At 43.5% G+C, this 23,455-nt stretch overlaps 2 protein-coding genes and 1 non-coding gene across 3 annotated transcripts in view; 1 reads left to right on the forward strand and 2 right to left on the reverse strand.

Annotated features, from left to right (window-relative positions):
- Positions 1-793: 793 nt before the first annotated feature.
- Positions 794-866, reverse strand: TRNAK-CUU. The gene has a single exon. It is a non-coding gene; the product is annotated as a tRNA-Lys (tRNA).
- A 3,784-nt stretch (positions 867-4,650) lies between these two features.
- Positions 4,651-10,411, forward strand: TMEM42 (transmembrane protein 42). Its single transcript, XM_038761492.1, has 3 exons — positions 4,651-4,758; positions 8,035-8,181; positions 9,767-10,411. The coding sequence occupies exons 1-3, from the start codon at positions 4,651-4,653 to the stop codon at positions 9,911-9,913; spliced, it is 402 nt and encodes a 133-aa protein (XP_038617420.1). The 3' UTR covers positions 9,914-10,411.
- Positions 10,412-12,419: 2,008 nt separating this feature from the next.
- The window catches only part of KIF15 (kinesin family member 15), a 57,005-nt gene continuing 45,969 nt past the window's right edge, over positions 12,420-23,455 (reverse strand). The window contains exons 28-35 of the mRNA XM_038761498.1: positions 21,270-21,371; positions 20,836-21,000; positions 20,251-20,360; positions 18,033-18,108; positions 17,098-17,135; positions 14,374-14,539; positions 13,957-14,088; positions 12,420-13,688 (exon numbers count right to left, since the gene is read on the reverse strand). Coding sequence (XP_038617426.1) covers positions 13,602-13,688; positions 13,957-14,088; positions 14,374-14,539; positions 17,098-17,135; positions 18,033-18,108; positions 20,251-20,360; positions 20,836-21,000; positions 21,270-21,371 — 876 coding nt within the window. The 3' untranslated portion in view covers positions 12,420-13,601. The remainder of the gene's footprint in view (positions 13,689-13,956; positions 14,089-14,373; positions 14,540-17,097; positions 17,136-18,032; positions 18,109-20,250; positions 20,361-20,835; positions 21,001-21,269; positions 21,372-23,455) is intronic.

Raw genomic sequence — 23,455 nt, forward strand, 5'->3', positions numbered from 1 at the left:
ATGTGCCAAGCACTTTTCTAAGCATTAGGGGACACACAATAATAATAACAATGGCATTTGTTAAGCGCTTACTATATGCCAAGCACTGTTCTAAGTGCTGGGGGACACACAATAATAATAACAATGGCATTTGTTAAGCGCTTACTATATGCCAAGCACTGTTCTAAGTGCTGGGGGACACACAATAATAATGACATTTGTTAATAATAATGATAATAATGGTATTTGTTAAGCGCTTACTATATGCAAGGCACTGTTCTAAACGCTGGGGGACATATAATAATAATAATAATGGCATTTATTAAGCGCTTACTATGTGCAAAGCACTGTTCTAAGTGCTGGGGTACATACAATAATAATAATAATGACATTTGTTAATAATGATAATAATGGTACTTGTTAAGCACTTACTATATGCGAAGCACTGTTCTAAGCGCTGGGGGACATACAATAATAATAATGCACTTATTAAGCACTTACTATGTGCAAAGCACTGTTCTAAGCCCTGGGGGACATACAATAATAATAATAATGATGGCATTTATTAAGTGCTTACTCTGTGTGAAGCCCTGTTCTAAGCGCTGGGGGGGATACAAGGTGATCAGTTTGCCCCACGTGGGGCGGACAGTCTTAATCCCCATTTTACAGATGAGGTAATTGAGGCCCAGAGAAATGAAGTGACTTGTCCAAGGTCATACAGCAGACAAATGGCGGAGCCGGGATTAGAACCCACGACCTCTGACTCCCAAGACCGGGCTCTTGCCACTAGGCCATGCTGCTTCTCAGAAGATTACGCCCAACGTGGGACTCGAACCCACGACCCTGAGATTAAGAGTCTCATGCTCTACTGACTGAGCGAGCCGCACCTGGGACAACCCAGTGGAAAGAGCCTGGGCTTGGGAGCCAGAGGTCATGGGTTCTAATCCTGGCTCCGCCACTTGTCAGCTGTGTGACTTTGGGCAAGTCACTTCACTTCTCTGGGCCTCAGTTACCTCACCTGTCAAGTGGGGATTAAGACTGAGAGCCCCATGTGGGACAGCCTGATCACCTTGTATCTCCCCCAGCGCTTAGAACAGTGCTTCGCACATAGTAAGCACTTAATAAATGCCATCATTATTATTATTGTATGTCCCCCAGCGCTTAGAGCAGTGCTTTACACATAGTAAGCGCTTAATAAATGCATTATTATTATTATTGTATGTCCCCCAGTGCTTAGAACAGTGCTTGGCACATAGTAAATGCTTAACAAATGCCATTATTATTATTATTATTATTATTATTTTATGTCCCCCAGCACTTAGAACAGTGCTTGGCATATAGTAAGCGCTTAACAAATGCCGTCATTATTATTGTTATTATGATTATTTTATGTCCCCCAGTGCTTAGAACAGTGCTTGGCACATAATAAGCACTTAACAAATGCCACCATTATTATTATGATTGTATGTCCCCCAGCGCTTAGAACAGTGCGTGGCACATAGTAAGCGCTTAACAAATGCCATCGTTATTATTGTGTGTCCCCCAGCGCTTAGACCAGTGCTTGGCACATAGTAAACGCTTAACAAATACCAACATTATTATCATTATTATTATGATTGTATGTCCCCCAGCGCTTAGAACAGTGCTTGGCACATAGTAAAGGCTTAACAAATGTCATCATCATTATTATTATTATGAGCGCTTAGAACAGTGCTTGGCACATAGTAAAGGCTTAACAAATTCCATCATCATCATTATTATGATGATTGCATGCCCCTCAGCGCTTAGAACAGTGCGTGGCACATAGTAAGCGCTTAACAAACAAACACCGCCCTTAATTAACTAATTGAGAAGGGTGAGGAGGGGGAAGCGAAAGGTCTCCTGAACTAGGGCCAACTTGGACTTCCCAAGCGCTTAGTCCAGTGCTCTGGGCACAGTAAGTGCTCAGTAAATACGATTGAATGAATGAATGAATGAATAGATGTTGCCAACTTGTCCTTCCCTAAGGGCTTAGCCCAGTGCTCTGCGCACAGTAAGCGCCCAATAAATACGAATGAGTGAATGGATGTTGCCAACTTGTCCTTCCCAAGCGCTTAGTCCAGTGCTCTGCACACAGTAAGTGCTCAATAAATATGATTGAATGAATGAATAGTAAGCGCTTAACAAATGCAGCCATTAATCCATTAATTAATTAATTAATTGAGAAGGGGCGAGGAGGGGGAAGCGAAAGGCCTCCCGAACGAGAGCCAGCTTGGGCTTCCCAAGCGCTTAGTCCAGTGCTCTGTGCACAGTAAGCGCTCAATAAATACGATTGACTGAATGAATGAATAGATGTTGCCTTGTACTTCCCAAGTGCTGAGTCCAGTGCTCTGCACACAGTAGGCGCTCAATAAATACGATTGAATGAATGGATGTTGACAACTTGGACTTCCCAAGCGCTTAGTCCAGTGCTCTGCGCACAGTAAGTGCTCAATAAATATGATCGAATGAATGAACGAATGAATAGTAAGTGCTTAACAAATGCAGCCATTAATTAATTAATTAATTGAGGGGGGCGAGGAGGGGGAAGTGAAAGGCCTCCTGAACACGGGCCAACTTGGACTTCCCAAGCACTTAGTCCAGGGCTCTGTGCACAGTACGTGCTCAATAAATACGATTGAACGAGTGAATGAATGAATGAATAGATGTTGCCAACTTGTACTTCCCAAGTGCTTAGCCCAGTGCTCTGCGCATAGTAAGCGCTCAATAAATATGATTGAATGAATGGATGCTGCCAACTTGGACTTCCCAAGCGCTTAGTCCAGTGCTCTGCGCACAGTAAGCGCTCAATAAATATGACTGAATGAATGAATAGATGTTGCCAACTTGGACTTCCCAAGCGCTTAGCCCAGTGCTCTGCGCCTAGTAAGCGCTCAATAAATACGATTGAATGAATGGATGTTGCCAACTTGTCCTTCCCAAGTGCTTAGTCCAGTGCTCTGCGCACAGTAGGCGCTCAATAAATATGATTGAATGAATGGATGTTGCCAACTTGTCCTTCCCTAAGGGCTTAGCCCAGTGCTCTGTGCACAGTAAGTGCTCAATAAAGACGATTGAATGAATGGATGTTGCCAACTTGGACTGGCCTTCCCAAGCGCTTAGTTCAGTGCTCTGTGCACAGTAAGCGCTCAATAAATATGATTGAATGAATGAATAGTAAGCGCTTAACAAATGCAGCCATTAATCCATTAATTAATTAATTAATTGAGGGGGGTGAGGAGGGGGAAGTGAAAGGCCTCCTGAACGAGGGCCAACTTGTACTTCCCAAGCGCTTAGTCCAGTGCTCTGTGCACAGTAAGTGCTCAATAAAGACGATTGAATGAATGGATGTTGCCAACTTGTCCTTCCCAAGCGCTTAGTCCAGTGCTCTGCACACAGTAAGTGCTCAATAAATATGATTGAATGAATAGTAAGCGCTTAACAAACGCAGCCATTAATCCATTAATTAATTAATTAATTGAAGGGGGTGAGGAGGGGGAAGTGAAAGGCCTCCTGAACGAGGTCCAACTTGTACTTCCCAAGCGCTTAGTCCAGTGCTCTGTGCACAGTAAGTGCTCAATAAAGACGACTGAATGAATGGATGTTGCCAACTTGGACTGGACTTCCCAAGCGCTTAGCCCAGTGCTGTGCACACAGTAAGTGCTCAATAAATATGATTGAATGAATGAATAGTAAGCGCTTAACAAACGCAGCCATTAATCCATTAATTAATTAATTAATTGAAGGGGGTGAGGAGGGGGAAGCGAAAGGCCTCCTGAACGAGGGCCAACTTGTACTTCCCAAGCGCTTAGTCCAGTGCTCTGTGCACAGTAAGTGCTCAATAAAGACGATTGAATGAATGGATGTTGCCAACTTGTCCTTCCCAAGCGCTTAGTCCAGTGCTCTGCACACAGTAAGTGCTCAATAAATATGATTGAATGAATAGTAAGCGCTTAACAAACGCAGCCATTAATCCATTAATTAATTAATTAATTGAAGGGGGTGAGGAGGGGGAAGTGAAAGGCCTCCTGAACGAGGTCCAACTTGTACTTCCCAAGCGCTTAGTCCAGTGCTCTGTGCACAGTAAGTGCTCAATAAAGACGACTGAATGAATGGATGTTGCCAACTTGGACTGGACTTCCCAAGCGCTTAGCCCAGTGCTGTGCACACAGTAAGTGCTCAATAAATATGATTGAATGAATGAATAGTAAGCGCTTAACAAACGCAGCCATTAATCCATTAATTAATTAATTAATTGAAGGGGGTGAGGAGGGGGAAGTGAAAGGCCTCCTGAACGAGGTCCAACTTGTACTTCCCAAGCGCTTAGTCCAGTGCTCTGTGCACAGTAAGTGCTCAATAAAGACGACTGAATGAATGGATGTTGCCAACTTGGACTGGCCTTCCCAAGCGCTTAGCCCAGTGCTCTGCGCACAGTAAGCGCTCAATAAATACGATTGATTGATTGACTGATTGATTGATTGATGAATGAATGGCCGAGGGCAGGGCGTCGCCTGAGGCGGGGCGTCGCCTGAGGCGGGCCCCGCGCGCGCGCGCGCCTTCGGGTCACGTGCGGGCGGCGGCCAATCGGGAGGCGGTCCGGAAGTGACGTCGCGGGGGAATCCGGAAGTGTCCCCCCGTCCCGCTCGCGTTGCCATGGCGATCTCCGGCGGGGCCTGGGCCTCAGGGCTGGCGGGGCTGCTGTCCGCCATGGCCGCCCTGCTCGCCAAGCTGGCCGTGGGGCCCGCGCCTCGGGACCGGCCGGTGGGTCCGCGTCCGCCCGGCTCACAGCTCACCTCCCCCTCCATCGTCATCAATCGTATTTATCCCTTTTCATTCACTCCATCGTATTTATTGAGCGCTTACTGTGTGCAGAGCACTGTGCTAAGCGCTAGGAAAGCCCAGTTTGGCAACATGATTCTACCTGCAGTTCCCTTCAGGCAGCCTGCTCCAAATCCCTGCTCTCCTCCCATTCCTGAGCATTCCTCCAGAGAGTGCAGATTTGGGGATGACGCTGTGGTAAACCCCTAGAATAACAATAATGATAACTAAGGTGTTTGATTGATTGATTGAGTGACTGATTGATTGTTTGTTAAACACTACGTGCCAAGCATTGGACTAAGCCCTAGGGGTAAATACATCATCATCAATCGTATTTATTGAGCGCTTACTGTGTGCAGAGCACTGTACTGAGCGCTTGGGAAGTACAAATTGGCAACATATAGAGACGGTCCCTACCCAACAGTGGGCTCACAGTCTAGAAGGGGGAGACAGAGAACAAAACCAAACATACTAACCAAATAAAATAAATAGAATAGATATGTACAAGCAAAATAAATAAATAAATAAATAGAGTAATAAATATGTACAAACATATATACATAGATACAGGTGCTGTGGGGAAGGGAAGGAGGTAAGATGGGGGGCTGGAGAGGGGGACGAGGGGGAGAGGAAGGAAGGGGCTCAGTCTGGGAAGGCCTCCTGGAGGAGGTGAGCTCTCAGCAGGGCCTTGAAGGGAGGAAGAGAGCGAGCTTGGCGGGTGGGCAGAGGGAGGGCATTCCAGGCCCGGGGGAGGACGTGGGCCGGGGGTCGATGGCGGGACAGGCGAGAGCGAGGTACGGTGAGGAGATTGGCAGCGGAAGGTGCGGGCTGGGCTGGAGAAGGAGAGAAGCAGCGTGGCTCAGTGGAAAAAGCCCGGGCTTTGGAGTCAGAGGTCATGGGTTCGAATCCCACCTCCCCCACATGTCTGCTGTGTGACCTTGGTCAAGTCACTTCACTTCTCTGGGCCTCTGTTCCCTCACCTGTAAAATGGGGATGAAGACTGTGAGCCCCGCGTGGGACAACCTGATCACCTTGTACCCCCCCAGTGCTTAGAACAGTGCTTTGCACAGAGTAAGCGCTTAACAAATGCCGCTATTATTATTATTACTAAGTCATCCATCCATCCATTCAGTCATATTTATTGAGCGCCTACTGTGTGCACAGCCCTGGACTGGGCGCTTGGGAAGCCCAAGTTGGCAGCATCCATTCATTCGATCGTATTTATTGAGCGCTTACTGTGTGCAGAGCACTGGACTCAACGCTTGGGAGGGTAAACTCCAACAACAAGCAGACCCGTTGAGGAGCGCCATGGCTCAGTTGAAAGAGCCCGGGCTTGGGAGTCAGAGGTCATGGGTTCTAATCCCGGCTCCGCCACTTGTCCGCTGTGTGACTTCAGGCAAGTCGCTTCACTTCTCTGGGCCTCAGTTTCCTCATCTGGAAAATGGGGATGAAGACTGTGAGCCCCCCGTGGGACCACCTGATGACCTTGTATCTCCCCCAGTGCTTAGAACAGTGCTTGGCACATAGTAATGACACGCAAATTCGTGAAGCGTTCCATATTTTTATACGTATGTATGTTTGTGCGTATTTATTACTCTGTTTTATTTGTACATAGTTATTCTATTTATTTTATTTTGTTAATTTGTTTTGTTGTCTGTCTCCCCCTTCTAGACTGTGAGCCCGCTGTTGGGTAGGGACTGTCTCTATATGTTGCCAACTTGGACTTCCCAAGCGCTTAGTACAGTGCTCTGCACACAGTAAGGGCTCAATAAATACGATTGAATGAATGAATGAATGAATGAATTTATTGAGCGCCTACTGTGTGCAGAGCCCTGGACTGAGCGCTTGGGAAGTACAAGTTGGCAACGTCCATTCATTCGATCGTACTTATTGTATGTATATATGTTTGTACGTATTTACCACTCTATTTTACTTGTACATATCTATTCTATTTTAATACGTTTTGTTTTGTTGTCTGTCTCCCCCTTATAGACTGTGGGCCTAGTGTGAGCCCACTGTGGGGTAAGGACCGTCTCTAGATGTTGCCAACTTGGACTTCCCAAGCACTTAGTACAGTGCTCTGCACACAGTAAGCGCTCAAAAAATACGATAGATTGATTGGGCGCTTACTGTGTGCACAGCACTGGGTAGCACAAGTTGGCAACATCCATTCAATCGTATTTATTGAGCACCTACTATGTACGGAGCACTGAACTGAGCGCTTGGGAAGCACAAGTTGGCAACATCCATTCATTCAATCGTATTTATTGTACATACATGTATAGATGTTTGTACATATTTATTACTCAATTTATTTTACTTGTACATATCTATTCTATTTTATTTTGTTAATACGTTTTGTTTTGTTGTCTGTCTCCCCCTTCTAGACTGTGAGCCTGCTGTTGGATAGGGACCGTCTCTAGATGTTGCCAACTTGTGCCACCCAAGCACTTACTCCAGTGCTGTGCACACAGTAAGTGCTCAATAAATACGATTGATTGGTTTATTGGCGCCTGCTGTGTGCAGAGCCCTGGACTGAGCGCTTGGGAAGCCCAAGTTGGCAACATCCATTCATTCGATCGTATTTATTGAGCGCCTGCTGTGTGCAGAGCCCTGGACTGAGCGCTTGGGAAGGACAAGTTGGCAACGTCCATTCATTCGATCGTATTTATTGAGCGCCTGCTGTGTGCAGAGCCCTGGACTGAGCGCTTGGGAAGGACAAGTTGGCAACATCCATTCACTCGATCGTATTTATTGGGCGCTTACTGTGTGTGAGCCCACTGTTGGGTAGGGACTGTCTCTATGTGTTGCCAATTTGTACTTCCCAAGCGCTTAGTACAGTGCTCTGCACATAGTAAGCGCTCAATAAATACGATTGATTGATTGATTGATTGCACAGCGCTGGAGTAAGCGCTTGGGAAGCACAAGATGTGATGTGTGGGCATCTAGAAGGAGCTGGGGCAGGAAGCCCTCTGGGCAGGACTTCTGGGAGTCGGAAGCTAATTAGTGACTTGAAATTAGCCTCTTTATCTTCTGTACTCAGTCTCCCCTCCTAAGCACAGAACACCTTTATATCCCCAAGTGAAACAAACAGGACGGCGAATGCTTTCAACACTGAGGGGGGGCACACCTGGGCCTTTCCAGATCTTGTTTGTGAGTATAATCGAACCAGAGACATCTTGTCTGACTGGGCCTGTTTCGTTCTCTTCCCCACTGTAGAAATCCCTGCTGTTCCGGATAGTTTGTGCCATTTTCTTCTTTGTTTCCAATTCCCTGATGTGGACCTTCTATGCCAAAGGACTCAATCTCGCCTCCTCTTCAGCCATGGTTTCCATTATGACGACCACAGCCAACTTCCTGGCCACCGTAAGTAGAAATAAGTGGAAGGGACCTAGCTGACCTTCCAGGGAAAGGGAAGCGTTGTCATTCTTTATGCCATCAGTTCCCTTATTTTTGGGATTTTTAGTATGGTATTTGTTCAGCACTTTCTATGCGTCAAGCACTGTTCTAACACTGGGATAAATACAAGGTAATCGGTGATATTGAGTGTTTACCGGGTGCAGAGCACTGTACTGAGGGCTTGGGAGAGTACAATACAACAAGAGTTGGTAGACACGTTCCCTGCCCTCAACGAGCTTAAGGTCTAGAGGGAGAGACAGACATCAATATAAACAGTTTATAGATATGTACGTAAGTGCTATGGGGTTGAGGGTGGGGTGAATACCAAATGCCCAAAGGCAATCAAGTCAGACTCAGTGCCATCAATCAATCAGTGGTATTTTCTGAGCACTTATTATGTATGAATAAACAGTATGGGGTAGTAATAATAATAATAATGGTATTTGTTAAGCGCTTAGTATGTGCAAAGCACTGTTCTAGGTAGTGGATAGAGCATGGGCCTAGGAGTGAGCCCCACATGGGATAGTGACTGTGTCCAACTCAGTTGGCTTGTATCCACCCCAACGCTTAGTACAGTGCCTGGCACATTGTAAGCGCTTAACAAATGCCAACATCATCATCATTATTATTTTTATTAAGCACTTGGGAGCATACAGTACAGCAGAATTAGCAGACAAGCTCCCTGCCCATAATGAGCTTATGTCTTAAGTAGGAGGGAGAACAGGCAATGAGTCCCCATTTTACAGAGGAGGAAACTGAGGCACAGAGAAGTGAAGTGACTTGTCCAAAGTCACAAAGTTAAGTGACTTGTCCAAGGTCACAAAGTTAAGTGACTTGTCCAAGGTCACACAGCAGGCGCCTGGCAGAGCCGGGATTAGGACCCTGGTTCTCTGATTCCCAGGCCTGTGCTCTTTCAACTAGGTCATGCTACTCCTCTCTTGGGTCCTTTTCTTCTTTTCTTTGAGTTGACAGACAAGTTGGGCATTTCATCTAGTAGAAACAATGGTATTGAAGCCCCTATCTTATCCACCATGTTAAGTGACTGGAAAAAAAAAAAATACATCGGTGGAAATTTGATACAGTCCCTGGCTCACAATCTAAGACTAAGGGAGGGGGAAGGGCAGGTGACAGACATAATAAGGAAGGATGAAATGTTAAAAACACAAACGTAAAAGGAAAAAAGGACAATCCTCTCTACCACAAAAGGGCACTGTGGCTAGAGGAACGGAATATCAGGCTCCTCATGGCTTCGAGTCCAACAGTCTTAGCCACAGGCCAGGTGGCTGCCACCAACCTACCCAGAGTTCACCAACCTGAGCCAAGGTGTTCTCAGGGCTGGCTCAGCCAAGGGAAACTAAGATCAAAGATCAACTAGTCGGTGCTGTTCGAGTGCTTACTATGTGCAGAGCACAGTCCTAAGCACTTGGGAAAATCCAGTACAGCAGAAGCGGTAGATGTGATCCCCTCCCACAGGGAGCAGATAGTCTACAACTGGGAGACAGACATGAAGTTCCTGCCAGCTCACTGCCCTGTGCCACTTTCTCTCATTTAGGCATTCTTTGGGTACCTGCTGTACGGAGAGACTCGCACCATGCTGTGGTGGGTTGGCATCGGCATGACCATCTGTGGGCTCCTGCTGCTGCAGACAGAAGTTTCCTGTGCGGAGGGCAGGAGAGCTGCCAAGGAGAAAGAGAAGTAGTCGACTGTTAGCCCAGACCGGCGTCCCAAGAACCACCGTGGCCCCTTGGACCCGCAGAGCTGAGAGTTGGCCCGGGGCTCGGTGGATTTTCAAACTGAGACTTTGGCAAGCGCCGGGCTGCAAGAGGGAAATCCTCGTCGTCTTCAATCTAATCGCTCTCTCTGAATCTTTGGTTTTCGTGGAGTAGATCGGGGCATGTTGGAGCTGTTTGCCACATCCTCCTTCCCCCTCCCCAGCATATTAGGGAGGCAAACGCATAAGTGTGGATGGCGACATTAACCCATGGGGAGCCTTGGGGGACAGAGAAACCTTGCAGCGGGGCTGTCGTCGCTTTCCACCCTTAAAGGCCAAGTCTAGTAATGCTAAGGGAAATCAGGCAGCCTTCACAACACTTCCAGTGGCCTTGAAAAAGTATTGAAAAAATAACAAGCGGTTCATCAGTTTTAACCACAGAGGGGTGGTGAGAAGGCACTTACCAATAAATACCTTTTCAAGAAAGAATTGTCTGTTTAACTCTTGACATCCTGACATGGGAGGGGAGGCCACTATTGCCTTCAACTGGGGCTAATCTTAGATGGCATTTGGTCCTCCGTTTATTCGGTTTCTTAAAAGTAACTCATACTGTTCTCTCTTCCCTTGCGTCATCCCAAGGATAATGAGAGGGGAGCAGGAACAGAGGTTTTGCCTGCATATCTCACCAATACAGAGTTGCTGGGCTTCCCGGAGGCGATTCCCTCGCCCTGCCTTAATTTACATGATCGAAAGCCTCAGCAGCCGGGTATCTCTTCCTGCATCGGAGAAGTAATGATCTAGGATGCTGAAATGCCCATCAACTTTTAACCTTCAAGACAGTGCCTTTCCCAACCCTCCAGAGGGTTTTAAAAGCGGTTAACCCCGATGTGGATCAAGGAATGGACAAGGGGTGGGCGTGTCAAATCCCCAGTTGCAGTTAGAAACCCGAGAAGCAGAAATTCGGGGTGGTGCCGAACTTTGCAAAGCTCCAGTTTGGCTGCCTTGTTCTGCTGGGGTACTCGAGAGTTAACCATCAGAGCATATACGTAGTTCCGAAACAAAGTCGATTAAGCCTCAAGGATCAGGGTGGCCTTGTGGAAAGAGGGGCTTGAGAATCAAGGACTTGGGTTCTAATCCCAGCTCTGCCAATTTCCTGCTGTGTGCCCTTGGGCTGGTCACTTCACTTTTCTGTGCCTCCTTTTCCTCATCTGGGGATTCATTGCCTTTTCTCCCTCGTACTTAGACTGTGAGCCCCATTTGGGGCAAGGGGCTGTGTCTAACCTAACTTGCGTCCACCCCAGAGCTTAGAACAGGGCTTGATACGTAGTAAGAGCTTAACAAATACCATGACAAGAATATGAATTTGCAGTTATATGTCCTAAAAGACACTCCTGTAGGCAACTGATTTTACACAAGTGCTGTGGGGTGGAGGGAGGGGCGAGAAAAGGGAGCAAATCTAAGGGCAAGGGGGACGTAGACGGGAGTGGGAGAAGAGGAAATGAGGGCTTAGTCAGGGAAGGCCTCTTGGAGGAGATGTGGCTTCAGTAAGGCAATGAAGGTGGGGAGAATAATTGTTGGATTCACTCATTCAATCGTATTTATTGAGCGCTTACTGTGTGCAGAGCACTGTACTAAGCGCTTGGGAAGTACAAGTTGGCAACATAGGAAGAGGGAGGGTGTTGTGAAGGAACAATGAAGTTACACTTGCGTGGGAGTGAAGCATCTTTATCCCCTGGCCTACAGCAAACATCCAGGCCACTGAGGAACAGTAATGATAAAACAGGGCAACACCCCCCCCCCCCCGCCCCCCCCGCCCTTTTTTTAACTTACCAGCATCACTTTGACTCTCCAGGCAGCTTCAGACACAGGATTGAGAGCTTCGTCAATTGAGTTCATTAGGGTAACATTTAAATTCCTAGGTATTTTAGAAATGAAAGCTGGATGAATGCTAAATACAAACGCTTCTGGCCCAGATCATCGTGCCCCCATAAAGGAGGGATTTATTATCCCTTCTCGGAGGAGCTGTTTAACAGATTTGGGAGTCTAGGTTAAGGCAAGGGGAAGGAGGACTGAACAAGTTTTCTAAGAATGCAGGAAGACAAGGGATATAAGGAAGCTGAGGCATCTTGGTAAAGGGGTTTGAAGTACAGGAATTGGCTAGGAAGCAATCCAAATTGTGCTGGGAAGCCACTAGACCACTTTTAAAAAAGGAGGAAGTCATGGTTAAGACAGTGGGCTGAAATGACTCAAACCTAATCCTGCCTCCCTATTTTGTCTCCTAAAAACACGCAAGGCCGCCAACCAACCTGGAACCCCGGGAGATATTTACCTAAATAATTCATTTTCTAAAGTCCGTCACCTTGAGGAGTTTTCACTGACTCTCCAATCACCCTTACCTCCAAAATATTGAAGTACCCCCACAACATTCCCATGTTAACACATACAGATTGTTATAATTATTAAAAAAAAAAGAGTAACATAAAATCAACATTTAAGAGTTTATTTCAAGGTCCTGAGATTTCAGAACGGTTTTAAAATTTAAGACATACACCATAGAAATAGTACGCAGACATAACCAACCTAGCTTTTGCTTTTAAAGCGCTTGGCTTCCTTTTGAGACCAGGGCTCTCAGTTAGGTGCTATGAGGTTAGAAACTCTCCTCTCCTTACAAGGCATTTTTCTGAACTTAACCAGGAACAGAAAACACTGAATCCCACTGGCTGACGTGGCAGGCACTGATTTTCTTAGAGATGGTTCTGAGGGAAATTTCTAATTCACAGGAGACCTTGGGAAAGGGATAGATCGGAGAACGAAAACTGAGTGGCAACCGCTCTCTCCTACCCCATCCACTTCCGTGCCCACACTATTCACTGTCTTTCTAATTCACTCCTGGATAAGTTAAGAAAAATGGTAATGTAACCCCTAGCATCTTTCCACAAGACACCTTGACCAGTTGGCACAACAGACACAGTAGTCACCTCGGACAGAATTTGCAATCTCTAAGTGTAGGACTAGTTTTACGACCCTAGGAACTGTCTGTGATAATAGTACTGAGCCTGTTCTTAAAGACAACCTAGTCTTGTAACAGTTCTAAGATGGATTTTCCTAGGTCTCGCGTCTGAATTATTTCACTACCAAAAGGACACACTAAAAGAAAATGATAAAAAAAAAAAAGAAAATCAAGGCAGAGTGTCCTGAGAGACCTATCAGTACAGGATAAATTTCCCAAGAATGTATTTTGATAGAACAGCCATCTAGCTGAATTTCATTAATAGTACACTTAAAAACCATAACTTTGACTTGGCAGTTTAAAAGTAGGAATACCTTCTAAATTTATACACGTCGATATAAATCGGAGAAAATGAAGCAAGCAGGAAAATTTTCAGAAATATTCCAAATGTAAACTAAAGAGTCACAAATATTGTAAAAAAAAAACAAAACCCAAAACAAACAAACAAAAAACATTGGTCCAATATTTACAGTGGGAGTCAGGTGTTACACTAGAACCTAAGATGTAGGAATCGGAATGGCTTCAGGAGGCTCAAGTAAGGAGCAGACCGCTCCATCAAATACTTAGCTGCCATAACAATGAGGTTTTGAAAATCAAGTCCCCTAATTATTTCTCGGCACGTGCAGGAGTGCAGCCCCAATTTTTGTGGCGTGGAAAAACAGCCTTTTAGCGTGGTTGACCGGGATCCAGGGGAAAGTCACATTTTTTCACTTCCTTCAGAAATGCATTTTCAATGCGTTGCTTTTCTAACTCCTGTGTAAAGAAAAAGAATTAAGTCAAAGCACTGATTCATTCTGCCAGGCACTAAGTATCCCAGTAAAATAGCGACTCCAACTGCTTAACTATAAAACACACAGTTAATTAGGCAGGCAAGAATGAACCCCAGAATGACACGAAACCCATGATGGCTTAACATTCTACCTTTTTCTTCATATTCATGTTGATCTGGAATTCAATTGCTGACATTTCAAACATTTCAAATCTAAATGTGACTGTTTATTTTACCAACGATAGGACATACTTCAACCACTTTTGCGTAGTCTTTTTTCAATTTCACAAGGTATTGAATCTTCTGGTTTAAGTTCTGGTGACCCACTAGTTTTCCATTTTCCTCGGCCAGGAACTCCACTTGCTTCCTTAGCAAGTCCATCTCCTGTAGTTGGAAAAGCAACAGATTGATATGCGGCTTTGATTTTTATCATTCAGTAGCTTACACGGCAGATGAATTTTCTTTACCAGCCACACTAGATTTTAACAAATCATCCTACTAAGCCACCTAAGACCACGATGAATGGAACAGATCAATTCATCAATAATCATGTACTCATTATTAAAGCAGCAACTCACAGTCATTAATAGCAGTACTTCTGCACCGACTCTGAATTCAAATTAATGAAATGTCACAAACCAATGAAGCCAAAAAAAACACTTGAGAGACCTGAGCAATTTTGTCTTTTTCTTCAAAAGTTTCTTCAAGTTTCGATCGCAGCTTTTCTTTTTCCTGGAAAGCTTTCGACTCCAAAGCCCTTGTTCTTTCTACTTCCTCACTCATTTCGACCCAAATCAGCTCTCTGCTTTTAAAGACATTTTTGGCATCCTCTAGCCTGTAAGTACAAACATCATTTCATAGATGTATTATTATTATTATTAAAGTGTTAAGAGTAAGAAGAAAAAATTATTCTGGAATTTTCTGGATGATTTGGGCCCAATATTAACTTCTGCCTCCACACCCTTATGATTTTAGCAGGAAAATAATTAATTTCTGATAAAATGACAGGTAATTTGAGTTAGCTTCTTTAGATCTCTGGAATTCACTGAGATGCTGTGAGCCCATTTTTGGGTAGGGACCATCTCTACATGTCACCAACTTGTACTTCCCAAGCGCTTAGTACAGTGCTCTGCACACAGTAAGTGCTCAATAAATACAACAATGAATGAATGCTTCCACTTTTCAATGGAAATCTATTTTGTTATAGCCCAGTTGATCATGTGCCTGGAAAGAGCAAGATTCTTCAGTGCTCAACCACTCCCTAAAAAGTTTAAAACAAATCACCCGCAACAGATAAAAATGAGCCAAGGAAATCAGAATTTGTACTTGGTCAAGGTGAGTTATAAATAATTATCGGCACGGAATAATGGTCTAAAGTTTTTCGGCCAAAGCTAGGCATGAAAGGTTGTATACCGATGGACGGCTTTCAGTGGGAACACGTCTCCGAACTCTGTTGTACTTTCCCACATGCTTAGTACAGTGCTCTGCACACAGTAAGTGTTCAATAAATACCAGTGATGAGAAGATACACCAGGAGCACTTACCTACTCCAGGATACAGGATGTATTTGTAATAAAATACTAGAAAAGACTCATTAGACATGGATTTTGGGGACACTTGAATGAACTCCCGAGAAGAATCAATTTAATTTAAAATGTTGCTCAAATTTAATAGCAATATTTGAAAAGGCATTAAATAAGGAAGATTAGCTAAACGCAGGACACAACTTAATTATTTGAAAACTTGGCTGCATTTTTGATACACACTTTCAAATGCTTCTTAACTCTTTGCATTTAGAGTACCTGGTGTTAGAGTAGCTCAAAATACATAATTTTAAGGCTAGTCAGAAATGGATTCAGAGGAGATAAAATTAAAAGAAAGCTTCCAGTGCCACCTACTGATACGATGCTCCGAATTACTCTATTTCCAAAATGGCCTAGAATAGTCCAGAGTGATGGAAGTTGCTTTCTTGTTAAACTATTTTTGTGTAACATTTTCCTAACCAAGTTCTGTAATTGATGCCATTTTTCGAAGTCATTATTTTAATACAAAAGATACGTTTATTTGTGGTCCCAGCTGACGAAACAACCTGAGTTCTAATCCTTGTTCTGCTCAATTTGGGCAAATGGAAACCACTAGAGGCTAGGCCAGAGAGGGGTGAGTGTCCTATTTTAAAACCCAAACCCTAAATGGGGTGGAGGTGGGGCGGGGTCTAGGCCAAATCAGCATAGGGAGGAATTGGAGATTTAAAGTCCACCATGTGAAAAGGACGACTACATTAATGTGAAGCCTGAATCCTGAGCCATTAATAGAGGCCATCCACCTGGACTGGTGGTGGTAGGAATGAGGAGGGAGTTTGTTCCCTAACATAGGGAATTCTGAAAAGAGCCAACAGTATAGCTGTAACGAACAAGGAGAAATAGAAAATGAAGTTGAGGACCTGATCTTAGGAGAGAAAGCCAACTCAAAACTATAATTTGAGCAGGAAGAAAACAACGTATTCTTGCTTGTTTTCATAAACATGCCAAGAGAAAGAGGGAAGGCTAATCTATACAAAGTGAAAAAACCCAACAACACTTCGTTCTTCAATAGTGTGCATTTTAATTACACACTTTGGCTGGGGTATTGGTAGGGAATTAGGAAACATTTGTCTGATAATGTGAGCCTATTCAGTTTCAGCATACTACAGCATCAGAAGAAACTGCTTGTGTGCATGTGCAGTCTCAGGACAGATGAGTATCACAATGTGAGTTTTCCTTAACATGAAGCTTTGCAAGAACACAACTCTTGTGTTATTGGAAAATTGTGTCTAGTATGTGGCCAGCTTGGGATAAATTCCACAATAGCTTCTTTGGTCAATGACAGTTTGAAAGAACATGGTGTGGTGGAAAGAGCACGGGCCTAGGCGTTCAAGGATCTGGGTTCTAATTCCTGGCTCTGCCACTCTTCTGCTAGGAAAATCACAACTTCTGTGCTTCTGTTCCCTATCTGTAAAACGGAGATTAAAATCCTACTCCCTCCTACTTGGAATGTCAGTCCTGTGTGGGCCAGGGACTGTGTCCAATATGATTATCAATAAATCAGTGGCATATACTGAGCGTTTACTGAGTGCAGAGCACTGTCCTAAGCACTTGGTAGAGTACAATATAACAGAGTTGGTAGATATTTCTTGCCCATAATAAGCTTTGCATCTACTCCAGTGCTTAGTACAGTGCTTGGAACAGAGTAAGCACTTAAATACAATAATAATAATGACAAAAAATATTTAATGCCACATAAAATGCCAGGCTGCCAAAATTACTATTGCGCTAGTCTACCGTATTTTTGAAGTACCATAGAAGGAGCTATTAGGTACAGAATAGTCTAGCCTCAAAATATGAAAAAAAAACTTACTCTGATTTCAATCTCATCACTTCTTCAGTTGCTTTATTCTGCATAAAAAATAGAAATGAATTATTTAAAATGAAACCAAATAAACTATTCCAATAAGGACAAGAAAACCAATTAATGCACGATTTCATTCATTTAAGAGTTCTTTTCCCCCCCATCACTGTTACAGAGTAAGGCAATAGTAAGCACTCTCTACTATTTGCTCCAGGCTGTAAGTTTGTCGTGTACCAACTCTGTTGTATTGTACTCTCCCAAGCGCTTAGTATAGTGCACTGCACACAGCAAGTATTTAATAAATACCACTGTCTGCTTGCTTGATTTGCTTGACACTCACTGGATATGTTTGCAAAGTTCAAGAATAATTTTTTGGGATTTTCTTCCACAAAAAATTCCACTTCTGGCTCCAAATTAACACAGGGTAAATGTAACACTACACCAACAAGCAAACTTAAGTTTAATAAAGATTTGACTATGCAGGAAAGAACACATTTTTTGAGATGCATATTTACTATTTGTTCTTCATGTTAAAATAAAAATGGGGGGCCACCATGAAAGGGCAAATTCACCAATGTGGGCAGGTGGCTATGGCTGAAAAGGCCAATATGGCACTCAGTTACAACCACACCTTGCACACACCACATATCTTGTGGTGCCATCATTTTTCTTGTTTGCAAAAAAAAAACTGGGGGAAAATTTCACTGATGGCATAGCTAACACTTGGAACTGAAGACAGAGCATTATTTGGACAACAGCCCACATTTCTCAAAATGGTACAAAACAAAGCCTCCAATGAGTTTTAGATCACAATGCAGCAGCATGTGAACTTCAAAATTTCACTGAAATTATTCTTTTACCTTCCAGACAATTTATCCTATGATTTTTTTTAAGGAGAGGGGGTTACTTTTCACACACAAAGCCAAACTAAAACAAGCACATACCTTAGCAAGTCTTTCTTCAACAATTTCCTTTTCTCGTTCTTTTATCAGCTGCTGAATATCTGGACAGTTCTCATTACTGTTAAAAGGTTTAAACCATTTAGGCAGATTTAATCAAGTAGAGAATAAAATACGAAACAGCTACAGAAAATATTCCCGCGGGGAAACTGAATCCTTGGATTTAGAAAGTAATGAAAGGCTGGAGAAAATTCTATTTTTCCAACGAGTCTCAAAGAATATTTAGGATGGCTGGCCTTTTGGTTCCATAAGTGGCCCCGAAATATGTTCCTCTAGCATATGTCAGGAAGCCTGACCATTGATCAATCTGGTATCAATCTTTTACCCTCTCTCTCTCTCCCTCTCCCCCGCATATGGGGACTCTTGAAGAAGCCATGTGTATGCCGAAACACTGCCCACAGGGGTAGCATAAATGGGGCTGGGCTTTTATTTCAGCGCTTGAAAAACAGTGTGGACTAATGGAAAGAGCACGGACTCGGGAGTCAGGGGATCTGGGTTCTAATCCTGGTTCTGCCACTTGCCTGCAGGGTGATCTTGGGCAAATCACTTAACTGCTCTGTGGCTCAGTTACCTCACCTGAAAAATGGGGGCTCAATACCTGTTCCTTCTTCTACTCAGATTGTGATCCCCAAGTGGGGCAGGGACTGGGTCCCAGGCGATTATCTCAGCACTTAGTACAGTGCTTGGCGCAAAGTAAGTGCTTAATGAATACTATTATCATCATCATCATAATGTTCCACTACCCATGTACTAAAATAGTTGAGGTAATTCTGGTATAGGCATGCAAAGCCATCTTTCTATGGCTTCTCATCACTTAATAAAGGTCTGGGATTTCAGGAGGACAATGACACTGTGTTCTGACAGGTTTGAAGGGAGCGGGAGTTCCGGCAAGATCAGAAGGTGGGTCTTGATGCAGGGCCTTAAAGCCAATGGTCAGGAGTTTCTGGTTGATGTGCTTCCTTTGGCGTTATCCTAGACTCACCTCCCTCATCCAACCAAAATATTCAATCTGTCACCAAATCCCATTGGTTCTACCTTCAAAACACTGCTAAAACCTGTCCTTTCCTCTTCAAAGTGCTACCATGCTGATTCAAGCACTTATCCTATCCTGCCTTGACAACTGAATCTGCCTCTTCGCTGACCTCCCGACTCTCCTCACTCCAATCCAGACTTCACTCTGCTGCACGAATCATTGGGTAGGGACCGTCTCTATATGTTGCCAACTTGTACTTCCCAAGCGCTTAGTACAGTGCTCTGCACACAGTAAGTGCTCAATAAATACGATTGAATGAATGAATGAATGAACAAAAATGTTAACTTCAGGTGTACTCACGCAAGAACTTCCAATGGCTGTCCATCATTCATTCATTCAACCGTATTTACTGAGCTCCTACTGTGTGCAGAGCACTGTATTAAGCGCTTGGGAAGTACAAGCTTGCAACATATAGAGACAGTCCCTACCCAACAGCGGGCTCACAGTCTAGAAGGTCCATCCACCTACTCAAACAGAAACTCCTTAACATCAGCTTTAAAACATTCAGCTCACTCCCTCCTACCTTATCTTGATGATTTCCTACCCCAGCCCAGCCTGCATACTGCACTTTTAGTGTCAGCTCTTCATTGTGCCCCAAATCTTGTCTATATCGCCGCCGACTCCCTTCCCACATCCTCCCTCTGACTTCTGGGATTTTCTCTCCCTCCATAAATGCTTGACCACGCGTCTCCCCACCTTCGAGGCCTTATTAAAATCACATCTCCTCCAAGAGGCCTCCCCTAATTAAACCCTCTTTTCCCCTACTCCCTCTATGACATCTATACTTGTACCCTTTAAGCACCTGATATTCACCCCCAACCTCAGTCCCATAGCACTTCGATACATATTTGTAATTTATTTGTTTATATTAATGTCTGTCTCCCCCTCTAGACTGTAAGCTCGTAGTGGGCAGGGAACATGTCTACCAGTTGTGGTATAGTACTCCCCTAAGTGCTTAGTACAGTGCTCTGCATACAGTAAGTGCTCAATAAATACCATCGATTGATGGTATTTATTATTATATATTATATATATAATATATATATATTATTATATATTATTATTATTCCTGACAACTCAAAAGATGCCTCCTTCAGTATTAGAACGAATAGGAAATCTGTGTCATTCTTTTGGAAATCATCTTCCAAAGTTCTAGCAGTTTCTTCTTACCTGCCTTGCTTTTGTCCTTTAATATCCTCAAGCTCACTTTGTAGGGCTCGATTTTTCTCTATTAACTGCTGCACTTCTAGCCGGGTGTTTTCCAGTTCACATAATTGCTCCTAGTATCAAACATATTGACATACTATCAGGAAAGACAATGCTCTTGTTTGAAAGGGGGAGGAAGATCAGTTTCAGAGAATGCATTGGCGAAGTCTTCAGGCAGAAAAATCACATTTGTGCTCAAATGCCCACGTCATATGTCAAACAAACTGGGGAAAACATGGCTTAGAAAGAAAGCTGGCTCCCACACCCCAGCCTTGTAATTTAATTCTGAGACTATTCTGCCCAAATTTTCATCAGTGAAAATAATAATACAGTTCATGGACGTGAGAATTAGTAACTTAGTTATTAAGGAAATATTTCCAAAGGCACTTCCATGTTTTATTAAAATCCTAACTTGCTCACAGCCTGATTTCTTTTAGTTTTGGGCCAATTTCTTTGAAGTACAGTCTCCATTAGGCATGCTCGGTTTTCCAAGGAACCCAGATAGATTTGCTGCTGAATACAAAAAGCTTCACAGCCGAGGTTGAGTACCTTCATTCTCAGGATGTCAACATTTTTTGCATCCCTCTCTTCATTTAACTTGGACACAAGATGTTGCAAAGAAATAGTTGAGGCTCTCCGGTCTTCTATCTCTTGTTCCTGTGTTTCCAGAAGTTTTGCAAGATTTGCTTGGAAAGGTGGTGGCGTTTTGGGACTCTGGAGGGGAAGAAGAAAAAAAGTTCATCTTTAACTGTTTTCCCTTTTCCCACCCGAAAGCTTCTTTCATTGGTTTTGACTTGTATTGGCATAACTTTGACCACCCTGATCGCCTAGCCAGGGGTATGAGAAGGGAATCATTTCTTTAGGAGTATACAAGATTTTCCTTTAAAAAGAAAAGCCTGCTGATGATGTATCAGACAAGTCAGCACACTCATTGAAGCAGGTGTTCACTTGGCCGAAAAAGGTTAGTTTTTCCCAAAAGTTACCTGAGGAAACCCAGTAGCAGAATCCATCACACATTCCAGTTGTCTCATTTTGAGGCCATATTCGTTCTTCCGCTGTTCCAGTTCTTTTTTATTTTGGCTCAGCTATTAACGTAAACAACATATTAAAACTCTATGTATACTGAACTACCAGGCATTAAAAAAGCCCACCCATATTCAACCCTAAACGGAAAAACTCGGTAGTTTTCAGGAGGACGTGGGGAGGCACAGACTAATAATAATTATGGTATTTGTTAAGCACTTACTATGTGCCAGGCACTGTACTAAGCGCTGGGATGGATACAAGCAGGTCACACTCTTTATTCCCATTTTACATGAGGTCTCTCTCTCTGTATACGTATATATGGGCTTTACAACCTCCCTGGGTAACATGGACCAGTTATCACTGACAGTGAAGTCCCTCCTCCTGTCAAGTTGAAATCTTTCCCATTCCCATTTTATTTGCAGCACTCTTCTTCTTGGTTAATCCTCAATGAATAGAGTTAGCAACCTCTAAAGACTTCTCTCTTCCCTAAGCTAAACACCAGTTCTTTCTGCCTTGCCTCCCAATACCAACTTTCCATCCCTTTAACGATTTTGATCAACTTCTCTGGACATTTTTCAGTCTCTCCACATTATTTTTAAAATGTGGTAACCGAAATGAGATCCAAACTAAGCACTGGGAGAGAGAGTCTAAAAAATAAACATAGCTTTTGCCAGTCAACTCTCATTGCTACAGCCTAGCACCGAGATTTTGTTTTTAACTAAGCACAGATAGAGACATATTCAGTCTCCAGTTGGCTTTGATGCCCACGTCTTTTTCTTTGTCCTTATACCTAGTCAGTCTTTCCCATCCTGTATTGGTGGTATTTGTGTAAGTGTACTACCAGGGAACTTATAACTCCTCCTTTGTTACTGTTACTTTCTGAGTAGCTCCTTCCCTACCCACTAAATTAACATCTGAACTTGTTTTAGAGTCAAGGAACACTATTCTTTCTGTTCAAGTATATTGGACCAGGGACCTTCTCCTTACTCAAAAATACTCGGCATTGCAGCTAGTTTTGAAGAAAAATCAAACCCACCGTCGAAAACTCCAATAATTTTCAAGTTAGTTACTTCTCATCACATTCCTGGCACCTCTGGAGAGAACTGTGAAATTCACCATATGCAGCTGTACTCATGGATACAACAGGGTTATGCTCCATGAAAATGTGGCTGTATCATATTTTCCTATAGATTTATAGATCAAACTAAGTCCTGCACCAAAACTTCTGGAAAAATATGAAATTCCTTTATGCGTTAAGTTAACCACTGAAGTACTGTTTAGCCTGTGTTAAAGAAATTCAAAGATTAATGCCACAGCATTAACTAAATGAGGAGTTTTAGTATGATTATTCAGGTTGTAAAAGTAGAAGCTTGTTCTGTTGACTGTGGTAATGGTTTTTTCAACTTTTAAGGAATTTATCCAATTATGTTGAGCCATAGCCTTCCCCCTGCCTCCATAAAGTGCCTTCTAGGTTTCTCCCCTTGAACACCTAGGCATGCCTTTGGGCTTTCCCATCAGGATCATTTTCAATCCTTTTCTATAAACACATCCACTTTCTTTTGCTGATGGTAGAGGCTGCCTAATTTTTCATCTTGTTTAGCATCTTGCATCATCCATTTCTAAATTAAGATGCCTCCTTAGGTCAACCGTTTCTTTGGTTATTTGTTCCGGAGGTCTTTTCTAATTTAAAAGTGTGACACACACCGGGTATGGCTTCCTCCCAAGTCCATTCCTTGCCGACTCAATCTTAGCGGAAGTATTTATTTACCTGTAGCGCTTGGCTGAAATATCAGGGTGATTAGCTTTTGCATAGGCTAAGTTAGCTCCAAGTTGTATGTATTGAGAGGTAGCTGTAATGGAGTAATGGGGGATAAGCTTGTTTGTCTGTATATAGTTGCCCTCTGAATTTGAAGATCCCCTGAAATAAGGTTTATTTATGGGTGCAAAATAGGGCAAAAAGGTCACTGTGGGAGTGACAGTCCTAACCCCACTATGCACACACAAAGACCACACCTTGTGCTGATGTTTCTGCAGTGTCTAGGAAGATCTTTATATTCGTTTCACAATTCTTCTGAAGCTTGTTTGGAAAAAAAAAAAGCCACCCTTTTTGAGAGCAACACTCCAGGCCTAACAGTCTACTGCA

This window comes from Tachyglossus aculeatus, chromosome 2 (assembly GCF_015852505.1).
Source record: "Tachyglossus aculeatus isolate mTacAcu1 chromosome 2, mTacAcu1.pri, whole genome shotgun sequence".
NCBI lineage: Eukaryota > Metazoa > Chordata > Mammalia > Monotremata > Tachyglossidae > Tachyglossus > Tachyglossus aculeatus.

What these genes read in the sequence shown, in the direction of transcription:
- TMEM42 (XM_038761492.1), top strand. Translation starts at nt 4,651, where the DNA reads ATGGCGATCTCCGGCGGGGCCTGGGCCTCAGGGCTGGCGGGGCTGCTG. An exon ending in CCGCGCCTCGGGACCGGCCG is followed by an intron (nt 4,759 to 8,034) that starts GTGGGTCCGCGT and finishes TCCCCACTGTAG; the next exon opens with AAATCCCTGCTGTTCCGGAT. An exon ending in CAGCCAACTTCCTGGCCACC is followed by an intron (nt 8,182 to 9,766) that starts GTAAGTAGAAAT and finishes TCTCTCATTTAG; the next exon opens with GCATTCTTTGGGTACCTGCT.